Source organism: Erythrolamprus reginae, chromosome 1 (genome assembly GCF_031021105.1).
Source record: "Erythrolamprus reginae isolate rEryReg1 chromosome 1, rEryReg1.hap1, whole genome shotgun sequence".
In the NCBI taxonomy this organism is placed as follows: Eukaryota; Metazoa; Chordata; class Lepidosauria; order Squamata; family Dipsadidae; genus Erythrolamprus; species Erythrolamprus reginae.
This window is the reverse complement of record NC_091950.1, coordinates 109,424,060-109,443,030: the sequence shown is the minus strand read 5'-3', so window position 1 is coordinate 109,443,030 and position 18,971 is coordinate 109,424,060. Positions and strand designations below refer to the sequence as shown.

The window sequence follows — 18,971 nt, the reverse complement described above, 5'->3', positions numbered from 1 at the left end:
TCAGGGATGAAGAGGGAAAGACAGCTGTTACTAGAACAGTGAGGCCAGGTCTTTAAAGGCCTGTAATTTGACATCTTTGAAAAACTTGGCACTTTGAAAAACTTGACACTTTGGGAAACTTGGCACTTTGAGAACTTAGCACTTTTATTAGTTGCTGCTGACCGTATTTCCTAATCGAATTGAATTATTCATTATTACCTATGTTTGTATTTTTATTGTTATTTTTAGTCAGTTTTAATAGTGTTTTTAATATTAATATCGTTCTTAATTGCTATTTTTATACTGCTATCAATTTAATTGCTTTTTTAACATAATTGGGGTTTTATATAATGGGTGACTGGGGTACATATACTTGTGGGTATGAATGGAATGATTGGTATGATTGGGGGGTGGGGGGGATATGGTATGGATGAGTTGATTGATAGTAGTGCGAATGACAGATTTGGCCCACCTGACGCCCGGGAGACAGGGGAGGGAGGGACACCGATCTCTGGGGTGGCAGAGGGTCGGAATATTTCAGTGTTGCTGGGGAGAGGCAGATATTGCGGGGGCCACAGAGCTAGCCATTCCAGGGGAACGAGGGACCGTTGCTTAATAACGGTCCCTTGTTCTGGCTCTGTGAGCCCAATCTTGGGTACTGGTGATGAGTGTAACTCTGGCCCTGAGCTCAGGTTGCTGCTGCTTAACGCCAGGTCGGTGGTAAATAAAGCTCTCCTCATCCGGGACCTGATCCTGGATGAGGAGGCCGACCTGGCGTGTATTACTGAAACCTGGCTGGGCCCGGAGGGAGGTGTTCCTCTCTCTGAAATTTGCCCAGCCGGGTTTCATATATGGCATCAACCACGACCCCAGGGAAGGGGGGGAGGAGTGGCTATTATAGCCAGGGAGAGCCTTTGCCTACGTAGACTCATTGCTCCGGAAATTGCGGGTTGCGAGTCTCTCTTGTTGAAGTTGGACTTAGGGGTCCAGGTGGGCTTATTTCTCACGTACCTGCCTCCCAGCTGCGTGTCAAAAGCCCTGCCTGTGCTACTCGAGGAGGTAGCCGGGTTGGCGGTGGAGTTCCCCGGACTCATTGTCCTGGGGGACTTCAACCTGCCGTCACTCGGCGAAACCTCTGGGTTGGCACAGGAGTTCATGGCCACCATGACAGCCATGGACCTGACTCAAGTAGTACAGGGTCCGACTCACGAGGGAGGGCACGCACCTGACATGGTATTCCTTTCCGAGCAATTGAGTAATGGTCCGAGACTAAGGGGCTTAGAAGCGTTGCCTTTGTCATGGTCAGACCATTTTCTACTACGGCTTGACTTCCTGGCTCCAATCCTTCCCCGCAGGGAGGCGGAACCAATGAAGATGTTCCGCCCCAGACGCCTGATGGACCCAGAGGGCTTTCAGATGGCGCTTGGGGTTATTCCAGAGGCACTTGTCCACAGTTCGGCAGAGTCTCTCGCGGAGGCCTGGAATACGGCTGCTGCGGAGGCGCTTGACCGGATTGCGCCTTTGCGACCTCTCCGAGGCGTTAGACCCCGTAGAGCCCCATGGTTCAACGAGGAGCTCCGGGAGTTGAAACGCCAAAAGAGACGTCTAGAGAAGCGATGGAGGAAGAGTAGGTCCGAATCTGATCGAACACTTGTAAGAGCTTTTATTAAGACTTACAAAGTGGCGCTCAAGGCGGCAAGATGCGCGTACCATGCCGCCTTGATTGCATCAGCGGAATCCCGCCCGGCCGCTCTGTTTAGGGTGACCCGCTCCCTTCTTAATCAGGGGGGAGTTGGGGAGCCCTTGCAGAGTAGTGCCGAGGATTTTAACACGTTTTTCGCTGATAAAGTCGCTCAGATTCGGGCCGACCTCGACTCCAATTGTAAAACAGAGTCGACTGACAACGAGTCAGTCGAGGTGACTGGGGCACGTACTTGTCCACCTGTCTGGGAAGAGTTTGATCTGGTGACACCTGATGAAGTGGACAAGGCCATTGGAGCTGTGAGTTCCGCCACCTGTTTACTGGATCAGTGTCGCTCCTGGTTGGTTTCGGCCAGCAGGGAGGTGACACGGAGCTGGGCCCAGGAGATTACCAACGCTTCCTTGGGGAGGGGAGTTTTTCCATCAGTCTATAAAGAAGCGCTTGTGCGCCCCCTCCTCAAGAAGCCCTCCCTGGACCCAGCTGTGCTTAATAACTATCGTCCAGTCTCCAACCTTCCCTTTATGGGGAAGGTTGTTGAGAAGGTGGTGGCACTCCAGCTCCAGCGGTCCTTGGAAGAAGCCGATTATCTAGGTCCCCAGCAGTCTGGATTCAGGCCCGGTTACAGCACGGAAACCGCTTTGGTCGCGTTGATGGATGATCTCTGGTGGGCCCGGGACAGGGGTCTATCCTCTGTCCTGGTGCTCCTCGACCTCTCAGTGGCTTTCGATACCATCGACCATGGTATCCTTCTGCACCGGCTGGAGGGGTTGGGAGTGGGAGGCACTGTTCTCCAGTGGTTCTCCTCCTACCTCTCTGGCCGGTCGCAGTCGGTGTTAGTGGGGGGTCAGAGGTCGACTCCGAGGTCTCTCCCTTGTGGGGTGCCTCAGGGGTCGGTCCTCTCCCCCCTGCTATTTAATATCTACATGAAACCGCTGGGTGAGATCATCCAAGGACATGGGGTGAGGTATCATCAATATGCTGATGATACCCAGCTTTACATCTCCACCCCATGCCCAGTCAACGAAGCGGTGGAAGTGATGTGCCGGTGCCTGGAGGCTGTTGGGGCCTGGATGGGTGTCAACAGACTCAAGCTCAACCCGGATAAGACGGAGTGGCTGTGGGTTTTGCCTCCCAAGGACAATCCCATCTGTCCATCCATTACCCTGGGGGGGAATTATTGACCCCCTCAGAGAGGGTCCGCAACTTGGGCGTCCTCCTCAATCCACAGCTCACATTAGAACAACATCTCTCAGCTGTGGCGAGGGGGGCGTTTGCCCAGGTTCGCCTGGTGCACCAGTTGCGGCCCTATCTGGACCGGGACTCATTGCTCACAGTCACTCATGCCCTCATCACCTCGAGGTTCGACTACTGTAATGCTCTCTACATGGGGCTACCTTTGAAAAGTGTTCGGAAACTTCAGATCGTGCAAAATGCAGCTGCGAGAGCAGTAATGGGCTTACCTAGGTATGCCCATGTTTCGTCATCACTCCGCAGTCTGCATTGGCTACCGATCAGTTTCCGGTCACAATTCAAAGTGTTGGTTATGACCTTTAAAGCCCTTCATGGCATTGGACCAGAATATCTCCGAGACCGCCTCCTGCCGCACGAATCCCAGCGACCGATTAGGTCCCACAGAGTGGGCCTTCTCCGGGTCCCGTCAACTAAACAATGTCGGTTGGCGGGCCCCAGGGGAAGAGCCTTCTCTGTGGCGGCACCGGCCCTCTGGAACCAACTCCCCCCAGAGATTAGGACTGCCCCTACTCTTCCTGCCTTCCGTAAACTCCTTAAAACCCACCTCTGCCGTCAGGCATGGGGGAACTGAAACATCTCCCCCTGGGCATGTTTAATTTATGCATGGTATGTCTGTGTGTGCGTCTGTTAGCATATGGGGTTTTTTAAATATTTAAATATTTTTAAATTTGTCTGTTTACTTATGATTTGTTTCTACATGTTGTGAGCCGCCCCGAGTCTTCGGAGAGGGGCGGCATACAAATCTAAGTAATAAATAATAAATAAATAAATCATAATCCTGGAGCCAAGAACAAAGAAGACCTTATTCAGATAAATATAAAGAACAGCTTGTCCATAGAAATAAGGGCAGAGTGATACAATGGAGGGCTGTAAATTTAAACACTGTCAAAATAAGCTTGAAAAAGGAGCCAATGAAAAGTACTATGATATAGTAAAACCAGAAGATAACAGAACAGTTTCTCAACCTCAGCAGATGTAAGCTGTGTGAACTTCAACTCACACAATTCCCTAGTTAGTAACTTAGTCCACCCATCTTATAGCTTTCAAGGAAAGAAACACAGATAGACAATCCAGAACAGCCCAAAGAACACTCCTCTTGACCCAGATCAAAGGTGTAGAGAGCAACCATGAACACCTAAAAGATAACTGTAAATAATATGAGACAACCAAGGCATGAATCAAAAATGTTGCATATTCTTCCACCACTAATTTCCAGATCTTATCTATCTATCTATCTATCTATCTATCTATCTATCTATCTATCTATCTATCTAACTATATAACTATCTAACTAACTAACTAACTATCTAACTATCTATCTAACATTAAAATAATAAAAACAATAAAATCCTATTTAACCCACAACAATCCAATCAACCAAAACATGCATACCTATCCTATTAACAAAATTCAGCCGTGACAGATGGTAATATTCACGGCCCCCAGGCCTGCCAGCAAAGCCAGGTCTTCACAGCCTTTCAGAAGGCCAGTAGGGTGGGAGCAGTACGAACATTGGAGGGGGGGTTGGTTCCATACAGCCAGGGCAGCCGCAAAGAAAGCCCTTCCCCATGGCCCTGCCAACCTGCATTGCTTAGTTGATGGGAGCTGGAGAAGGCCAACCCTGTGAGATTTTATTGGTCTCTGAGAGATATGTGGCAGGAGACAGTTCTGAAGATAGTCTGGTCCTAAGCCACGTAGGACTTTATAGGTGATATCCAAAACCTTGAATTGTGACTGGAGACTAATCAGTAGCCAGTGCAGCATGCAGAGCATTGGTGTTATATGGGTGTACAAAGGTACACCCAAGACAGCTCACACAGCTGTATTCTGGACTATCTACAGTTTCTGAACACTCTTCAAGAGTAGCCCCATGTTGAGTGCATTGCAATAATCAAGATGGGAGGTGAGATCTTATAAATAAGAGGTGATATTATAAATATTCATCATGTGAACATTAGGAACCCAAATTATAAACTGGTTAAACAGCAGAGATTCAGCTGTCCTTAGTTAAGGCTCCAACCAAGGCTTTTGGAACAGCAAACTGGGGCCCTCCAGGACTCTTGAAGAAAACTTGAGGGACGACTCTGCAAAGAATAGGAAAATCATGGGTGCTGAAAAATGACAATTCAGCTTAGTGGTAAGAGATGTTCTACCATGGGCCTTCCACTACTATGCCTTGCTATGAAGAGCCACAAAGAACAAAGATGTCAATATCATTAGAATAACAGTGATACTGTTACTGATCTCCCCCCCTTTTTTTCCTCTCTGTTTGGAAATACAACTGATAATTATTCAAACTGATCAACGTCATAAATCAGGACATCTATGGAAAGTCCCTTTTTTATGACCCTATAATCCTTTAATTCAGAATACAGATGGAATGACTGGATGGAGCTGAGCATTTACAGGTTGGATCCCCTTCCTTATACCACACAGGAGTTCATAGCAGATTTTTTTTTTCTTTGTGCCCTAGGAGAGAAACATCTGCCACTACCTAAGATTGAACTCTCAACTATCTGAGTGGGGGGCAAGAGTTTTCACCACTCATCTATGGGAAGAATATAAAGAATAAATAAAATATATTCTTATAATACAATTTTGCTGGAACTAAATTTCACCATGCAATACTACAAAAGAGTGAGAAGGTAAATGGATTTACACCAATCAAGTGCATTGCCTCTGATGTTCAAGGACTATAACCTAAATAATAGAATGTCTAGGGAACAAATGAAAGAGAGTGACTTGTCAGCTGACTAGTCTGCCCCAAATCATGATTGATATAGATCAAAGAGGCCATTACAAGACAAATAGCGATTCAATTGTGAGCGGACAATTCTGTCAGAAGGGATAAAAGGAACAAAGACACAAGCTAGTGTAAGTTAAGCATAACGAAGAAAATTTCTTCAGGAAGAAATGAATAGGACAATGTTTTTAAAAGCCTAGTAATTAAACAAAGGTTCACGGTAGCAAAAAAGGGTCAAAATATAATAAAGAAAGAAGAAGCAATCAATAGGGGAAGTAGTATAGGATTGCCTTTCACAATTTATCAAATGTCATCTTCCAAGATAGGGATGAATTCCGATGTGGTATATAAGAAGAAGATTGGGGGGGGAGGAGAGAGAGAAGAAAAAAGAACTAGGAATTTTATAGGAAATGTTCTTCTTCTCGTTAATTGCCTCTCTTAGATTCCTGAAGGCTCTCTAAATACTCTTGACAATTGCCAAGGCTTATATCATAGCATGCTCATAACAAAAAGCACCATTCTGTAAGATCTCTATTTTTATTATCACCTGTTTTACAACCTCAGTTTATGATTGGAACTTTTAAAAATGCATTACAAAATATATACTACTGTCCTGTGTACTATCCCGGCACAATATACTGCCCCAAATATTGTTTCTTTTGTTTTCCCCTCTATTTGGAAATACAACTGATAATTACTCAAATTGTTCTATGTAATTATAGAAAGTAGAAGAAATACAGTGCCAGATGTTTAACAATCCTAAATCCAAACTACACAAGATAAATAAGAATCACGTCAGCCAATGGAAATCTGCCTGAATTGTGCCTATGCAGGATAATTAGCTACCAAAGGAATATAAAACCAGCAGCAGATATTCTATTGAAGTACTGTATACATACTGCTCAAAAAAATAACTCAAATAACACATCCTAGATCTGAATGAATGAAATATTCTCATTGAGTACGTTGTTCCGTACAAAGTTGAATGTGCACAACAGCATGTGAAATTGATTGTCAATCCGTGTTGCTTCCTAAGTGGACAGTTTGATTTCACAGAAGTTTGATTTACTTGGTGTCATATTGTGTTGTTTATGTGTTCCCTTTAAATTTTTTGAGCAGTGTATAATGTGATGGCAATAAATACAGGTAGTCGTTGACTTATATCAGTTCATTTAGTGTTTAAAGTTGCAGTGGTACTTTTAAAAAGTGACTTATCACCAGGGGTGGGTTCTGACTTAGCTCACTGCCAGTTCAATTCCTGATGCGCCATGCGGATGCACATCCACAGTGCTAAAAATCCATCTAAAAACCAGTGTTAAAAAACCCCAAAACAGCTTTTGTGCATGTGCAGAAACAAAAAACAGGATGGTGCCGCCTATGATGCTGCCAAGAGAGCTGGTTTGGGGACATGTCCAGATGGCCATTGCTGCCAGTTTGGCAAGCAGGGGAAATTACTACTACCGATTCTATTGAACCAATCAGAATCGGCAGGAACCCACCTCTGCTCACGACTGTTTTTCACACTTATGACTATTACAGCACCCTCATGGTCACATGATCAAATTTCAGACACTTGACAACTGATTCATATTGATGACGGTTGCTATATTCCAGGATCATGTGATACTGCCAACAGTATCTGACAAACAAAGTCATTTTAACAAATGTCCCACTTAGCAACAAAAATTTTGGATTCAGTTGTGGTCATAAGTTGAGGACTATCTCTATGCATTTATTTATTTAATTTTATTTATTTAATTGGATTTGTATGCCACCCCTCTCCGAGGACTTGGGGCAGCTCACAGCATATATAAAAACAAAACAAAAATGTAAATCCAATTAATACTACAATTTGTTGTGGTTAGCTCTGGCCCAGCTCCTGCCCCAAGGAATATGCAGGTGGATGTGGGGGAGATATCCACATGCTGCAGGCCTGTTTTGCTCCCAATGGAATCTGCCGATGAAGCCTCCTCTGACCAAGGAAGCATGAGTGACAGGGAAGAGGGGAGTTTGGCAGACAGCGCAGGAGGAGATCAATCATCTGTATCATCCTTGGATTCTGAACAAGAATTAATGACACATCCACACATGCGTAGAGTGATGCATAGGAGACAACAACAGAAACAATGAGGCCACTTGTGGTTGGGTGGGGCTCCAGTAATTAGGGCTGCTGCTATAAAAAGCAGCGCGTGGGTTTGGCCGTTGTGAAAGAGTATCTGATCGCAGTTCTTCAGGAATCATGTGTTGCTGTTTTCTGGACTTTGTTTGTTGATTTTTCACGCCTTTGAAACCAAAGCAGAGCAACGTGTGTGTGTGTGTGTGTGTCTCACTTCGTTGGAAGAAGAAGGGGTGTGAAGTTTCTTCACAGCTGCTAGCTAAGTACTTAATGACTGCTTATGGGAAATTGTACAGACTACCTGGTTGTTTTGGGATGACAGCTCTTTGCAATACAACAAGAGTGCTTAGTTTATTTTGAATTTTGTGATAAAGAAAAACCTATCAACCAAACATTCAGCAATCATACTTAAGGCATTCAGTGGTCAGGAGGAAGATCTAAAAGTCCCAAGCCTGGCGGCAAAGATGAGTTTTTAAGCTCTTTCGGAAGGCATGGAGGGTGGGGGCAGTGCGAATCTCTGGGGGGAGTTGATTCCAGAGGGCCGGGGCTCCCACAGAGAAGGGTCTTCCCCTAGGTCCCGCCAGCCGACATTGTTTGGTTGATGGGACCCTAGGAGGCCAACTCTGTGGGACCTCACCAGTCACTGGGATTCGTGCGGCAGAAGGCGGTCTCGGAGATAGTCTGGTCCTGTGCCATGTAGGGATTTATGTACATGGTAAGATAATTATATTATTGCAGATGTCTCACAAATCTCCATCTCCAAATACACAAGATTCAAGGTTGTTATTTGATGTGTGTGTGGAAGGAGTGGGTATTTTCACTTCCTCATATGAGAGTTTATATTCCAGAGTGCAGAACAAACCAAAAAGAAACCCTGTAAATCAATCTATAGAGAACTATCACAATGGATAGGGTTAATGACCAGCACTGCGTGCACAAATTAATATTTGTGTTGCAAGAATTTGGTTTTGATTTAGAGAGTTGTATGAACCAACATATAGCCAATTATAATTATGTAAACCAACTCAGTTCTGGTTCATTCACTAAACTATGACTAAAAGCAAGCAATGGTTTTAGTTTCCTGTGTGATACTAGTCATTAAGTGGAGTTCTATTTTCCTATTTCACTATAAGTCTCACAGCATGTTTTCCTTTCATGGTTTCTGCTAGATTAACAAATATGATATCTATTAATGTAGGAGATATCACTTTGGTGCCTCTTGCTGAGATTGTAGAAAATATCTTGCAACCTCTTCTATTATTAGATTCTCTCAAGGAGTAAATAAGAAGTTGAATAGGAGCATAGTGCAGGAGAGAAAATATGCCTTGAGTTTAGGATACAGCACTTAAGCATTGTTTAAAAACCTTTAAAAAATTATCAGGATATTTAAAATGTTATAAATTGTTGACTAGTATTACAGCAGACCCTGATATTTCCTAAAACTAATAATGATGGTTCTTGAGATATAGACATTGAGATTCATTGACAGAATGTGATTCCATTTGAAACATCTGGAATTGGATTTTAAATGTTTATGAACAGTAATGGTATATTCTGATTCTCTGTAAGCATTATTGTTTATCTTGGATAATAATCTTGGCAAAATGAATGATTAAGTTCCTTTACTTCATTCTTGAGATAGATATAGTAAATATATGATGTAAGATTATTTTCTAACTATTTGGTTTATTTTTGGTATTTGTTTACAATTGGATGTTTTTAACTTTCTACAGTTTCTGAAAAGAAATAGAAACACTGCACGTGCAAAACTTTCTCTGGAATATTCTGTTTTTTACACAAATACACCAAAATAAACTTCTTCGTGTAAGCTCATGCAGTATAGTCTCTCTTGAGCAGTTAACTATAATATACAGACTTTTAAAGATACCAGTATTTTAAAAAGAAAGAAAAAAAGATATCATCTTGTAACTATCTGGTAAGTGAGTACAGAGGTATCTGAATTTTATTTATCTACCTACCTACCTACCTACCATCTATCTACCTATCCATCTATCCATCTGTCCATCTGTCCATCTGTCCATCTGTCCATCTGTCCATCTGTCCATCTGTCCATCTATCTGATCAGATTTCTAGGATGCCCTTCTCCTGGGACTGCAGAATATATGATTATAAAAGCAGGACAAAGGTTGCTTTCAGGTTGGTATTAATAATTTTCCCTAAAATGACTTAAATTAATATTTCTAGCCTATATTAATCAGGCTACAAATTGGGGTCTACAACAGTAAGTTCTAGACCCACCTTAGTTTCCCATATACAGTTGTACCTTGGCATTCATCATTAATTGGTTCCAGGAGCCACGATGACTACAAAAATGATGAGTACCAAACAATTTTCCCCTAACCAATAATGTAATGAGTCACAAGGCAGCTGACACCAACAAGTGTGGCCGCAGTCAACAAATGTGGTTTAGTGTCAATAAGTGTGGTTTGATGTCAACAAGTGTGGTTTGGTGTCAACAAGTGTGGTTGGAGGTCACAAGCTTGTGCATTATGTACCAAACAAATGATGAGTACCAGGACAAAATGTTCATGTCAAAATGGGTTAAGTACAAATTTGATTAGTTTCAAAGTAGTTGAGTACCAAATATCAAAGGGGTGGATTTTTACCTATATATACATGTACATACATGCAAACAGAAAGAGGAGAGATATTTACTTACATTTACATACTTTGCAACACTGGCCAGTTATATGGACTGGAAGGCCATCCGATGAACAATTCAATAGTGGGCAGGCCATTCGTCGGCATTCTACTACTCCATTCTAAACCAAGAGCAGATAAGTGTAACGGTGAGTGCATGAAATGGTATAAATAGCAGAATCCCAGAAGTATTAGATGTCATTCTTCGCTGTGCAGAATCTTATGTAACCCCTACCAATGTGAACCACTAATAGATTTCTAGTATGTTTCTTTTATTCTATTCCACCAACCACAGCAATTGCCTATATATGGCAACCAAAAGAAAGAAAGAAAGAAAGAATCCAATAACACTTTTTACATTCTCTGTCAGTCATCTTCAACATTTTAATGAAAACGTTTCTATTTTCTTGAGCACACAAGACCTTTTTTCTGATACTTATCAAATAATTTCAACCAGGCAAGGTTTTCATACTAATTCAGTTCCTCTGGTATTCAAAATGATAAATACTAGTAACATAATATACATATTTCTGTCATGTACATTACAACTTAAGCATAATATTAATGTTTCTTCTTCCCATTATCACAAAGATGCCATTTAACTGTGCACCGAAAGCTCTGAAATGCATAAATCCTTCTAATATAATTTAAGTGATAAACTTTTTTGTTTTCTTCTTTATGTTACGTAGGTAGGTCACAATTAGTGTGAGATTAATATAGGTAGTTCTTAACTTATGACCATAATCACTAAGGCTAGAAATACAATAATAAATCATTTCATTTGTAAATCAAGGCATCATATATTCATGACCAGACTCATTTATTTATTTACTTACTTACTTACTTACTTACTTACTTACTTACTTACTTACTTACTTACTTACTTACTTACTTACTTACTTACTTATTTTGCAGTGCAAACACTGCAGTATTTAAGCAAATGAGCCAGGGTGGCGCAGCAGGTAGAGTGCTGTACTGCAGGCCACTGAAGCTGACTTGTAGATCCAAAGGTCAGCGGTTCAAATCTCATCACCGGCTCAAGGTTGACTCAGCCTTCCATCCTTCCGAGGTGGGTAAAATGAGGACCCGGATTGTGGGGGCACTAACCTAGCTCTGTTTAAAAAGTGCTATTGCTAACATGTTGTAAGCCGCCCTGAGTCTAAGGAGAAGGGCAGCATAAAAATCTAATAAATAAAATAAATAGATAGATAGATAGATAGATAGATAGATAGATAGATAGATAGATAGATAGATAGATAGATAAATAAATAAATGCCACAGTCACTGAGCACAATAGGCAAGCATAGCTGGAACTTGGAAGTGAATGCTAAAAACTGGCCAAAAACATTTAGATAGCTTGGATGGGTGTTAAGCATCATAAGTGGAAGACTACCTATAATATGATAGAATATTCCATTCAGTACAAAATTGTAAATTGGTGCCAAGTTGCATTTAAAGCAACCTAAAATTCTGTTATTGTGAGGCTAGCAAATGTTTTAATAAGAAGAGGCCCCTTAATACACCAGAGCAAAACTTTGGCAGCTCTGAATGCCATAAAACATGGTTCTAGCAACACTAAAATAGGATGAGATATTGGAATGTCTGAATCTACAATACTTTCTTTTTATTTTGCTTTCTGTAACTTCTTGTAAGTTGAAATTATGGGTATTTTTCTCCTTCACTGTAATCTTTCACTACTATGCATATAGAAATGTATGTTTAATTTTTTTCATCACCTACTTCTATTGAGTGGAACCAATCACCCTCTTTCCCATAGTAATATAACTTTGAACAGTGCGAATTCAAATAATGCAAATATTTCATAAGATTCATTAACCGCACTAATCGAGACCTACCACATGCATATTGCTTTTTTGTGAAGGTTACTACACAATTTAAATTATAGGCCCACAAACCAATATCAAATTGTAATAAGTTGCTTTATCCTCATAGGTAAGTTAGAAGTGTCTTACTTTACATGTGCAATTTCTGCAGTGATCATCTTCTACCCATGAGTCTTTGTCTCGGTAGATGACTCCATTTACTTGGCAAGTCTTCTCACAGTGACAGTTTTCCAACTGGCTAAGTCTCATCTCTGCATAATTTAACTATAAAAGAAAGTGACTTGATTAAATTTCTGGAACTCATGTAAGCCACTGAAGTAAGAAATTCTATGAGAAGGAGGCAGACATTAGCAACTGGCTAAGAGTTAAATTTACAATCAAAATAAATATAAACCAAACACTAATTATGAGTGAGGCTGGAACAGAACAACACAAATAATTGTCTCATATAAAGTGATCATATGTGTTGTGGTTAGCCCTGGCCCAGGTCCTGCCCCAAAGAATGTGCAGGTGAATATGGGGGAGACATCCACATGCCGCAGGCGTGTTTTGCTCCCAATGGAATCAGCCGATGAAGCCTCCTTTGACCAAGGAAGCATGAGTGACAAGGAAGAGGGGAGTTTGGCAGACAGCCCAGGAGGAGATCAATCATCTGTATCATCCTTGGATTCTGAACAAGAATTAATGACACATCCACGCATGCGTAGAGTGATGCATAGGAGACAACAACTGAAGGATTATTACAAGAGAAAATAAGGCCACCTGTGGTTGGGTGGGGCTCCAGTAATTAGGGCTGCTGCTATAAATAGCAGCGTGTGGGTTTGGCCATTGTGAAAGAGTATCTGATCGCAGTTCTTCAGGAATCCTGTGTTGCTGTTTTCTCGACTTTGTTTGTTGATTTTTCACGCCTTTGAAACCAAAGCAGAGCAACGTGTGTGTGTGTGTGTGTGTCTCACTTCGTTGGAAGAAGAAGGGGTGTGAAGTTTCTTCACAGCTGCTAGCTAAGTACTTAATTACTGCTTAAGGGAAATTGTACAGACTACCGGGTTGTTTTGGGACGAGTGCTCTTTGCAATACAAAAAAAGTGCTTAGTTTATTTTGACTTCTGTGATAAAGAACATTGTTTTGAATTTTCAAACGTCTGTGTGTCTGAAATTTGTACCCTTGAATTTTCGGGAGGCTCCTACCAGAGAGCCTGGCAGAACAATATGCATATAATACAAACAAAACATAATTATTCAATTAGTTTATTTAAATATTACTTGTTTATTAATTAAGAAAACCATAAAAAAGCAAGTGCTTCCGGATATTCAATGGATATGAGAAGACTTTTTGAAAAATCATAGTTTGTCAAAGAAGGCATCCTGCACTTGACAAATTGAATCTCTTTCCCTATTCAGGTCTCATTTCCAACATCCCCCTTAATCTGGAGTGTTCTAAACAATCTTACATCCATATCTTCTTTTCTTGAGCTCTTTCAATCGAAAATACTAAGGATTCTCCTTGAATAGTTTCTCTAGACATCAAATAGGTCCATAGTCTACTACATAAGTACTGTAGTTTGCCATGTCCATAGGGCAGGTTTCTGACAGATAATCAAAATAAATTATTGGGTGAGAACAAGAGAGTGTGATTTATGGTCATTTCAGAATTGCACAAACAAATAACAGTGGGGTTAGGAACAGTGGGCCTCCAATTACAAAGATACAGGTGTCTGGAAGCAGACACTTATATCTAGCATCTGATCAGCTCATACAAAGCCCTATTCTGAGCACCCTCATGAAAACCTGCTATTGTAAGCCATGGTGAAATCAATTGCTCCTAATTTCTCTTGATTCTCCTGCCTGCCTTGAAGAGAAGAAAATGTTGCTTCCTTTGCCACTTGTTAATACAAATTGCTGAAAGCCAGTTTCACTGACAAGCTGTACAAATTTTCTCTAACAGAAAAGCTTTAACATGCAGTAGGAGAAAATACTTCTTTGGGAATTAGGAGCAGATTCAATGCAGCCACAAAAGCCTGGAAAAAGACTTTTGTAAAAAAAGAAGAAGAAGAAGAAGAAGAAGAAGAAGAAGAAGAAGAAGAAGAAGAAGAAGAAGAAGAAGAAGAAGAAGAAGAAGAAGAAGTGCTTTATATGTATTCCCAATTCCAAAGGATTTGAAGGATTTGCAGAACTGTGTACTGTATATTGCCATTAATGTAAAGTAAATGTACCTGTTTTAGCATTATCAATATATCTTGACACTGACACCTGCAAAACAGAAGGGCTAGGGGAAACATGATAGCTGTATACAGGTACTTAAGGGGTTGCCACGGAGAGGAGGGGGACACACTGATTTCCAGGGCACCAGAGGGCCGGACGGGGAACAACGGTTGGAAACTGACCAAGAAAAGATTCAGCCTGGAGATAAGAAAGAATTTCCTGACAGATCACCAGTGGAACGGCCTGCCAGCAGAGGTTGTGGACTCCCCAACTTTGGGCATTTTCAAGAGGAGATTGGATTGCCATTTGGCTGGGGTGCTGTAGGATTTCCTGCTCAGGCAGGGGGTTGAACTTGATGAGCTGTAAGGTCCCTTTCAACTCTAATAATAAATTACTAGGTCCTACTCTCTTCATTCTCTACATCAATGACCTCTGTGAACATATCGAAAGCAACTGTGTTCTTTTTGCAGACGATGTGAAACTTTTCAACACCACTGATAACACACTCACTCTCCAAAAAGACCTGGACTTTGTCTCAGACTGGTCTAACACCTGGCAACTTCAAATATCAACCAACAAATGCTCTACCCTCCACATCAGCAAAAAGAATCCAAACCGAACATACGAACTGAATAAACAATCTCTCACTGCTAACCCACCCTCAGTAAAAGACCTTGGAATACTAATATCGAATGACCTAAGTGCTAAAGCCCACTGCAACAATATCGCCAAAAAAGCTTCTAGAGTTGTTAACATTATCCTACGCAGCTTCTGCTCAGGCAATCTCACACTACTCACAAGAGCCTACAAAACTTTTGCCAGACTCATCCTAGACTACTGCTCATCTGTCTGGAACCCATACCAGACATCAACACCCTTGAAAATGTCCAAAGATATTTAACCAGAAGAGCCCTTCACTCCTCCATTCGAAACAAAATATCCTACGAAAATAGACTAACAATCCTGGGCCTAGAAAGCCCAGAACTACGGCGCCTAAACACGATTTGAGTATTGCACACAAGATCATATGCTGCAATGTCCTACCAGTCAATGACTACTTCAGCTGCAACCGCAACAACACAAGAGCATGCAACAGATTCAAACTTAATACGAACCGCTACAAACTTGACTGTAAAAAATATGATTTCAACAATCGAGTTATCGAAGCGTGGAACTCATTACCGGACTCAATTGTGTCAACCCCTAACCCCCAACATTTCTCCCTTAGACTCTCCACGATTGACCTCTCCAGGTTCCTAGGAGGCCAGTAAGGGGCGTACATAAGTGCACTGGTGTGCCTTTCGTCCCCTGTCCAATTGTCTTTCCTTTCTTTCACCTATCATATATATTCTCTTCCTTTCATATATCCTCTCCTCTAAGTTCACTTTTACCCTTATATATATTACCACATGTCTATTTTTCTTCCTATGTATTTGTGTATTGGACAAATGAATAAATAAATAAATAAATTAAATAAATAAATAAAACAGGATTTAAAAAGTAATATCCACATGATATTACCACTACTACTATTAGTCTAGCGAACAGCTGAATAATTTGGTGTTGTATAGTTAGTGATGATATTAAACTTTTCTTAAAAAGAAAAAAGCTAAAAATAACATTAAACACATATGTATTTGTGAGTGTGTATTGATAGAATAAAAATCCAGTTCCAAGCCAGGAATAAAATGGAGGCTGATTGGAAAGAAAGATTCTATTTATTGGTGAACAGAACCAAAACACATACACTGAATGCCGTTCTGGGACAGCTGACCAAAATGGAGTTAAGAGTGGGTGGATTTCAGGTTTTATAACTTTTGGGTCCCTGTGGGTCCTAGAGGGATCATGGTTGGGTATAGCATAGGTGTGAAATTCACAGCATCACATTGCCATCACGTAACGTGTTGTGACTTTTTCCAATTCGTGGAGTTTGACAGTGTGTGAGTGGGTGTGTGTCTATACACTCACCCATACATATATAAATAAAATAAGAATGTCCAGCATTAATAAGAATTTCAGGTATTAATATAAGTTCCAAGCTAGTTTTACATCTCTCTTACACTGTAAAAAAATGCAGTGCAAGTTCAAAAGAAGGCACAAATAATTTGGTCCGATCTGCTAATTGATATTAAATTGTACATTGTATGGAAATCTTCTATGTATCACTGAGATACAGTGTGAAGAATCTAGAACTCCATATTGATTGCGCATTTAATATTTATGACGTAAATTATATATCAGATGCAATTCTCAAATAGCTAACAGAATTATTTACTGAAACTGCCAGAGAAAGATCCATTAAGAGTGTATGTATGTTGAACTTTGTATAAAGTCACATAATTTTCTATTTTAGGCCATGCTATAATATGTCCAATTTTCACTCAATTGTCACTTGTATGAGATGTATAAAACTTATCTTTTAAAGCTTTTGTGTATGTTTTAAATCTGAATTATATAAAGCACAATAAAAAAATCAGAAAACAATATTCTGATTATAGCTTTCATATCTGAATTGAAAAGCCTCATTTGTAGCTGGGCAGCATCTATTCTGAATCAAATCTAATGCATACAACTCCTTAATCATATACAATTTATGGAGAAAATGCATCATTTACAATAGTGATTTTCCGTACTTATCAAGTGATTTGAAAAGTGATGTGGAATCCTTCATTGAAGTGCTACCTTCTTGAATTTTACATTTCCCTGCAGTTCTGAAAAAGTTTCATAGATTTTTTTTTAATAAAAAATGCATAAGAGTAGAGAATATGTGTGAGTGTTGCCTATTATCTTCTTCCAGGTGATTCCCCGCCCCACCTTTTTAGTTCAGCTTCCCATGTCCTGAAATTCATTCACCAGGCTCAGCTTTGTTTGTCTTCTGAGCACACATACAGTCAACCTGGGATGCCCTCTATGTAGGCACTTTAAAAAAAAAAATATAGACCTATAAAATCAGCACAAGTTCTAGACTCAGAAAGATAGATGGCAATATGCATGTATTTAATGGTGATATGCTTTTAGCTTTGTTGTTAGTGTTTATTTTAATCTGATTTGATTTTTCTAAATCTGTAAGTAATTCAATAACACCTGCGACACAGCTGGAACCAATCGTATTGGCTGTGCCATTCTGTTGGATTATTTGAGCAACACGAAGAGAGAGAACCTGCTGCTTGGGTAACGATCTATCCTCTAAACTAACCCACCCAGGCCTCATGCTCTGGAGACGACATTCCAGCTTTGCACACAGCACTGAAAAAACATGGAAAGCAGCAGTCACTGATTATGTCTTTGCTTGATTGGCTGCTTTCAATGGTGAAGAGGTTAATGTGCCTCACTGGCATAATGACAAGCAAACTGATGATTTTGCACTGTGCAATAACCATAAGAAAGCTTTACCCCTAAATTTGGGCACTTGAAATGTTCAGATAATGACTCCCAGATTTTCTGATGATCTGCAAGAAATATATGATGTACGCAAGATTGCTATTATTGATATGGAGCTAAGAAGACAGCAAATGGACATCACTGACCTTCAAGAGACAAGGCTCTTGGACTCAGGATCTGTTAAGGAGAGAAAATTCTCATTCTTCTGTGAAGGAAAACCATCAAATGAGACTAGGGAATACAGGGTAGGCTTATTGGTCAAAAATACCCTACTAGGATTCATCACTCCACCTGCCGTAGGGAGTGAGAGGATTCTGTCCTTATAGCTCCACTCTCTAACAGGACCAGTCACTCGTACTAGTGCATATGCACCAATTTTATTGTTGTCAATAGAATCTAAAGACCAATTTTATGATGAACTGGTCACCACTATCAAGAAAGTCCCTGAGAAAGAATCTCTGTTTATCCTTGGAGATTTTAATGCCAGAGTCAGAACCGATTATAGTTCTGGGCCCAACGTCAGTTTGGCGTTGGGAAAATGAATGAAAATAGCCAACACCTGCTGGAGTTTTGATGCTACTACGGTTTATGTGTTAGCAATACATTCTTCAAAACAAAGCCTCATCACAGAGTCTCTTGGAAGCATCCAAGATTGAGGCATTGGCACCAGCTCAACTTGATACTGACCAGGCATTCTAATCTTCCCAGTATTACAATCACACATAGTGATCAGAGTACTGACTGCAATACAGACCACTCCTTAGTGTGCAGCAGAGTAAAACTGCAAACAAAGATATTGCATCACTCAAAGAAGGAAGAAAGAGCACAAATCAACATCAACAAGACCTGTAACCAGGTCAAAATTTGCACATGAATTAGAAGAAATGCTCCCAGGTCCAACTGAAGCAAATGTGTCCAAAAGATGGGAATATTTCAATAATGTTGTCTATAACACTACCCTGACAGTATTTGGTAAGAAGATCAGAAAGATCAGAAAGACAGCAGATTGGTCTGAACCCACTCAAAGTAGCTGACATCAGCCATCGGGGGAAAAAGGAGAGTGTCTACTCTCCTTTAATATAAAGCCTACTCT

The 18,971-nt window shown here is 40.8% G+C and overlaps 1 protein-coding gene across 1 annotated transcript in view; it reads right to left on the bottom strand.

The window, feature by feature from the left end:
- NELL1 (neural EGFL like 1) overlaps positions 1-18,971 on the bottom strand; it is a 478,454-nt gene that overhangs the window by 433,856 nt on the left and 25,627 nt on the right. Inside the window, exons 4-5 of the mRNA XM_070761843.1 lie at positions 12,426-12,560; positions 10,472-10,574 (exon numbers count right to left, since the gene is read on the bottom strand). Of these exons, the coding sequence (XP_070617944.1) occupies positions 10,472-10,574; positions 12,426-12,560 (238 nt within the window). The remainder of the gene's footprint in view (positions 1-10,471; positions 10,575-12,425; positions 12,561-18,971) is intronic.